General features: G+C 33.3%; 1 protein-coding gene across 1 annotated transcript; it reads right to left on the bottom strand.

The window, feature by feature from the left end:
* Positions 1 to 5015: 5015 nt before the first annotated feature.
* On the bottom strand, positions 5016 to 6715 carry LOC113718122 (exopolygalacturonase-like). Its single transcript, XM_027243040.2, has 4 exons — positions 6554 to 6715; positions 6084 to 6395; positions 5462 to 5977; positions 5016 to 5365 (listed from the first exon to the last, which is right to left on the bottom strand). The coding sequence occupies exons 1-4, from the start codon at positions 6683 to 6685 to the stop codon at positions 5111 to 5113; spliced, it is 1215 nt and encodes a 404-aa protein (XP_027098841.1). The 5' UTR covers positions 6686 to 6715; the 3' UTR covers positions 5016 to 5110.
* Positions 6716 to 7327: the final 612 nt, after the last annotated feature.

The raw sequence follows: 7327 nt of genomic DNA on the forward strand, positions 1-7327 counted from the left end.
CTTACCTAGGATTGGAGAAGCACAACAGCCTCTAGGAAGCTTGAACCACCAAAACCCTCCACTCCAAGATGGCAATCCACCTTCCTAAGCAACTTCCATGGATTATTTGGTGAATCTAACGGTTAGTTTGCAAGATTGAGCAAGAAATCAAGATGGAATGAAGTGTTTCTTTCTCTCCTTTTCTCTCCTCACTCTCATGGCCAAATGTGCAGAAATGAAGAAGAAATGCAGCCCAAGGAAAGATAAGAAAGCAAGAAAAAGGCTTGGTCAAAGTTTAACACATGTCACAATTTGATTGGTGGCCAAAATTTTCTTTTCTCTCTCTTGTTTTTTGTCCAACTTTTCGGCTGCTTTATCAGATATTTTGGGGCTGATTTGACTCAATTAATAGCAAGGGTATTAAGGTAATAAAGTGGTGTTCACGTGGTGCACTCACTCGGTAACAAACGGTGCACGTCGGTTCTACCCATTTTTCCTTAACTCACACGTACTAGGATTTTTACTTATAATTCACTAACTTATTATTCTCACTTCTAATCTCATATTATTTCTCATCTAAAACTCACTCTTAATTACTAAATTTAGTACACAAACCTCCACACTTAATCACATTACCAAAATACGTGAAAACTCTAATTTATCCGAACTATAAAACTAAGGGTAAAACTCTTAATTCTATTCTTTATTCTAAGCCTTGAGGATGTAAATAAGTAGTATAGCTATAATAAGGTAATGTATTTCAAATAAAAGGGAATTTCAAGAAAAATGTAATGAATTTTACAATTCCATAGAATAAAATTAGGGTTTTGAGTCAAATATGAGGGATTTAAACACAAGCTGTTAATCACAAGTAAACTAGGGTTTTAAAGTACAAGTAGGGTTTCTAGTCTTTAAAATAAAACAATGTTTTAAAACAAAAATAAAATAAAGAAACCGTAATATCCTCTTTGAGACTAAACAAAAACATTATCCTAAAAGTCGGGGTATCACAATCTAGGTAAGACTTCATAAAAGAATAAGTTTTAGTGGATTTGGTTGAGTTTATTTTTCTTATGCATTCATGAAACAAAAGGAGAAAGAAAGTAGAAATCAAGGCAAAATCTGAAAATTTTTCTATTAAAAATCTGTGACAATCAAAAGATGATAGGTAAGTAATCCTTTATCATCTCAACTTAATACACAAAGTTGAGGTGTTAGTTATAGTATGATGAAATTGCTATGTCGATCATGAGAGAACATAGCTGTGTATGAAATATAGTAAATAGTGTGAAATCGATATACTATAAAGTATGACAACAAGAAATTCTCTTATACTGATCAAAGGTGAATATTCTTGTTTGATTAACAGTCTCTTTATGTGTTTTAGAACCTCATATTTCTGAACATACGTTTGTTGTTTCTTTCAGATTTTACTACTATCGTTGTTCGCTTTGCACATGTATCATCTGAGTTTCACTAATTGTTTCCATCTCATAATGTTTTTCATTCTTTTACTAATACTACCGAGGTAAAAAGGGTATAAATGGAACAAAATTATTATCTCACTTCCCAAAAGACATTTTTAATGGCACTTTCTCTAACATGGGTTGAAGTTGCTATCAAAATCTTAATTTCAGGGGAGATTAGTGCTATTTTCCAAACCTTAGGAAAGGTGATAGCAATTGTCAGAAACCTCAGGGGAGGTTTTTGCAATTATCCCTTTCATATATTACATAAATATATTTCATTGAAAATGAGCGGTATATACATAAGTGGCCTTCATCCGATGTGGCACTTAGACCCATAGGTTCTAGAGGTGACCTTCGCCGAATGTGGCATGGAAAACATATAACATGACATAATTGTATTCATTGAATATATTTTCAAATCATAGAAAATACCAATCATGTCATCTCATTTCATAAACATAACTCATAAATAAGTACATGTACTATCTGGTTTCTAAATACTTGGTGTAGAGTTTAACCCCTTCTAGAAGGGCAGTAGATCAAGCATTTTTCTTGATTTTCACTTGATCTACTCATACATGAGTCAATCAACCGGGCACAATGGCTACCATAACTATTCATAACCTATCATTTATTTTCCCTAATCTTCACTTGATCGTCATACATGATAAGACTATAACCCCTATTGTTTATTTCATGACTATTTAGAACTTTTCGTAATATAAAATCATTTTACACGTCACATGCATATTTTTTTTCATTTCATGAAAACTATTCATAACCTATCAATCATTTTCTTTGATCTTCACTTGATCGTCATACATGATAGGACTATAACCCCTATTGTTTATTTCATGACTATTTAGAACTTTTCGTAATATAAAATCATTTTACATGTCACATGCATATTTTTTTCATTTCATGAAAATATGCCACTCGTATCCTAAAACATAGCATAGCAAAATATTTTAAACAAGCACACATGATCCATTTTACATGTATTAATATAAAGCATTTAATTGAGAAAATTTATATTTAACATTTCATAAAACACAGAGAAGTAAACACCACGTACCTCAAACTGCTTAATTGAAGAGATCCTTAACGTGCCTTTAAACTCACCTCCAACTCTAAATAAAAGTTAAAGAATCCGATCCCAAAGCCCCAAAACTTGGTACATCTTCATTTTTTTTAAAAATCTTGGTTTATTTACCATTTTTTTATGCTTAGCAAGTGTCATTATTGATATTAAATCAATTTTTTTCGTAAATACATGCTTATTATTACTAGTCACCCGTTAATTAAAAAATATGACTGTCAATTTGTGTCCCCACTAAATAATATTTCTAGCTCCGCCACTAGTTTTCTCGTGATACTCATATTATTGCTATATGTAAATTAGTATAAAAATAGTTTTGCTGATAGAAGTGCACATGATAATTTGTTTGTTTGGATTGTTAGTTTCTATAGAAAAATTTTTACATTTTCTGTGAATATATTTCTCAATCACTTTTTTATCTCACATACATTAAATCGCTACAGTACATTTTTCTACAACAACTCCTAAAAATAGCAATCGAAACAGCAAGATTTTGGAGGAATGTATTGTGCTAGACTAACAGTAAACTCTATTGTTGTGTCTATTGAATTTTTTCATAATTTGGACGTGATAGGATAGAAGTCCCACAAGCTACGATGAGTACCATCTTTCAAGGCAAGGTATATCTTCAATAGCTATTCTTTTTTACATTAAAATCCTGCTAGATCAGTGAATGTAAAAGGCCTACTCTTTTTGGTTGCTCTAATGCATAGTACATATGGAGGAACCAGTTTGGTTTTGAAAATACAAGCACATATTCAGAAGCAATGCATAAAAGACTGTCAAATAATGATACTCTAAGGAACATCAATCTTGCATAAAAGACTAACAAATTATGTGTTATTGAGATTTTAATCGTGAGAGAGTATATATTATGAAGGTGTCGTGCATATAGGTACTCCTGAATTGTTGCTAAAGTAATTAGTTCATTCCTAATCCATCTGGATAAGATTATATTATCTCAAAATGTAGCATGTTATATACATATACATACATATATATATATATATATATATATATATTAAATTTACATCGTCAACTTTATGAGATAGTATTTCTATATTTTTCATTTTCTTCGACCAATTTTCTTTTTGAAAATATTATTTAAGTTTGGAGTACCATATCTAACATTCTTCATGCTATTTTTTCTTTTTATGGTTTTTAGATTACTTATAACTCCAACTCTAAGACACTGTCATTTTTTATCCAAGTTATTGTACACTCATAATATTATTATGCTTAATAATTATACTATGATATTTCCATCTACAAAGCAATACTGTTAAGTAAGAAAAGTGGATTTGCACATCAAAGGGTGGGAATAATAATAGAGTTTATATCAAGTGCTTAATCTGCATCATTAATCTATGGAAGGTCATTTGTATAAAGGAATTGGCTTATTGGATTTGTGTCATTCCATGTTATTTGTTATACTGCGCTACCCACTTAATCGTTCTCCACCACCCTCCCAGCCAACTCATTTACCAACCATACCAGTGTCATGCTCAAATTGAAAGTAAATGACAAACAAGTTGTGCGAGTTCAGTTATTGGGTTAACTTTGTACATGTGAAAGTAGATGAACAAACACTTTATGTTTTTTTTTGGACTTGGTAACCTGAATTTTTTTTGCCAAAGGGAAGTAATTCTTTGCGTAGAAGTTGTATGCATGCTTATTATTGTTATTATTTCTTATTACATGAGAAAAAAATCGATAATGTTGCAATCACTGATGTTGATCCAATGATTATGGGAAGGCTTCAAGTTGAATCTTTAGACTGATAGTTGGGGACAAAAAATATATGGGAAGAGATGAGAGGATAGAAAATAAAAAGTTCATTAGTATTGCAATAAAGTTGCTTAATATGAAGTAAGACGCAATGTTTTTGAACTTGAATAGATGTATGTTGTTTGAACATGAGCTATATGCATTCTTTTGGGTGTAGTGTTTATTAACAACGGGGTGCAAATAATCCTATATATCTAATTGTTCTTCACTACAGTGGTTTATTGTCATTAGTTTAAACTTCATTTGGGAGAGATAGTTGGTTTTCTCTCTTTTTTTTCTCTATTCTTTTTCTTTAATTTTAAGTACACTCCAACACAAAACACAACAAAAAGTTCTTTTTCCCCAAAGTATTTTGTTAATAGGGAGAATGACAATAAGTAAGAAAGTTTGACATGTAACATAACTAATGATGAAGTGTAATGTAGATAAAAGTTTTAGTTGGGAGTGTGGTAATTTAATGACCATTACAAGTTGAATTTCCTCTTTGTAATGGAGAATTTTATCTTTGTAACTATTGATACAATTAATTGAAAAACAACAAACATAATTATAAGATGAAGGGTATTAGGATATGGCAAAAATTGAGACAATATTTTATTTGTCTTCAAAAGTATCAAAACTAATTATATTTTCATACAGAGTATGGATTCATCTAAGAGAATTACTTCTTGAATGGATTCAAAAAATAATAAGACCTGAAATATATTTTTTAGAAATGGGAAAAGAAAAAAGAAGGAGAAAAAAATTTCGAACTTATTCCTACGCTTGCGGGAATTTAAGCAGCCTGAGCAGGAATGGTGGCATTGGCGCAGATTGGAGGATTCAGCTTGCCACTCAGAGTTGGCTTCACATTGGCACAATTGCTTGACACATTCCCTTGATTGCCATTGTATGCCAAGTCAATGTCAGCAATCTCTACACCATCGCATGGGATACTCTTACTGCAAAGAAGTGTCACAACAGCTGGTGTTGCTGAAGTGCCAGTGATGTTCTTGAAGCTGACCTGAGCAATCTTAACACTTGATGGGGCCTGTAAATCAAAACAGCGGGGAGAGAAAAAAAATTAGCTCAAAAAGAAATGCACTTTAGAATTTGATTGTCTTAGCATGCATGTTTTGCAACTTACAGTGTTTGTGCATTGGTTGTTTGGGCAATATTCTTGATCAATGATCACTGGATTGCTGACATTTTGCATGATAATACCCTCAAAGTGCATATTGGTGGCACTACCACTTTTAGCAGCTGGCCAGCTCTTTACTCTTACACCATTTAAAGTACCGGAGATGGTGCAGTCGGTAACAAAGATACCCTCAACAGGCAGTTCATTGTCATACCTTCCAAGACTTCCAACACTGATTCCATGGCCAGGTCCACATGTCACTTTACTTATATTAACTTGTTTGGCACCATCACCAATTGAGATGCAATCGTCCCCGGTTCCTATGTTTGAATCTGTGATGACTACTCCAGTGGAATGTCCAATGTGAATACCATCAGTGTTGGGACTGTCCCCAGGTGCTGTGATTGTGAAGTGTTGGAATGTTATATTGTTGCATCCAAAAAGATTCACGTGAAACAGTTTGCTGTTCAAAGAAGTTAGGTCGCGGATGACAGTATTGTTGACGAAATTCAAGCTCAAAGTCTGCAATTTCAAGTTTAAAAAATGACAATCAGATTATTAATTTCACTGGTGTATCATTGGCAAAACATTCATAGGTGTGTAATCAATGTTGTAAAAGTTGGCTCACATTTGGAAGTTTGCTGCATTCGGTTTTTACACGACATTCATTTTGGGTCCAAGCTTTGGCTCCTTGGCCATCCAAGGTACCACCTCCGGAGAGTGTCAATTGGTCAACGTACATAATTGACATCCATTCCTTATCCTTGCTTATTTGTGCAGGATCTTCAGGAGCTTTGATGGTGCCTTGTATTTGAATCTCAACGGGTGCTTTGCAAGGACCTACAAGGCTTGCTTCTTTTAATAAAAATGTGCCCTTTGGAATCAAAATTGTAGATGCTGTTGTAGAACTACATGTTTGTTTCCAAGCATCCGCCAAAACCTGCAACAATGGCAAATCTTTTAGAGCCCAATTGTTTATTTCATGGGGACAATGCTTTCGACAAATCACGAACTTTTCTTCAAATTTTGGTGAATTGATCAATCAACCAACTTGATTTTAATGCGTGTAGCTTTGGCATTAAGATTAAGATTAATTACCTGGCTCATATCAGCACTGCCATCAGGTTTTGCGCCAAGTTGAGTGACATCAATAGGTCCAGTTTGGGCCTGGACAATGCATGTAAAGAACAGCCATGAACACAATAATGTGATGCCAAATGCTCCTGCCATCTTTTGCTATTCTTTTTTTCTTCTTTTTTCTTCCCCACTATTTGCATTTGTTTTCTCTGAATAGTGTAATCTAAACTACATTTGTTGCCTTTTTATAGTCGTGATAAGGAATTTGGCACCGTTAATTATCAAAATTTATGTTTGTGGTTCCTAAGAGACTCGAGGGTTGTGGTGCAGTTGTGGCTACGATTTCAGTTACCTTTCTTCCCTTTCTCCATCCAACCACCTCTCCCTTCCTGATCTCCCAATTTGGTCATAACGTCAACCTTATATTAACTAAAAATGGTTCATCAATCTAGCGGATATAGGATGGATTTTTCCAACGCGGGTGGATCTCCTGATGGTCAATGGTTTGCAACTTTGAAAGTCTTTCAAAATCTTTGGAGCTTATAGTTCTCCACAGTAAAGTGATTAACAATGAGCTAAACTAATAGAATTATTGTATTAATAGGATTCCAAAATTATCAAAATTGAGCTGCTTGGAATGTATTAATAGGATTTCAAAATTATCCAAATTGAGCTACTTGGAATCAGATTCTTTGAAAGAGATGATGTTTTATTTTAGAAATGACAGATATTGGCCTACGCACATATACTTTTGCAAATGGCTATTTCTCTATGGTCCTTTAAGGTTTGTCATAA

The sequence above is a fragment of the Coffea arabica genome, chromosome 11e (assembly GCF_036785885.1).
Source record: "Coffea arabica cultivar ET-39 chromosome 11e, Coffea Arabica ET-39 HiFi, whole genome shotgun sequence".
Lineage (NCBI taxonomy): Eukaryota > Viridiplantae > Streptophyta > Magnoliopsida > Gentianales > Rubiaceae > Coffea > Coffea arabica.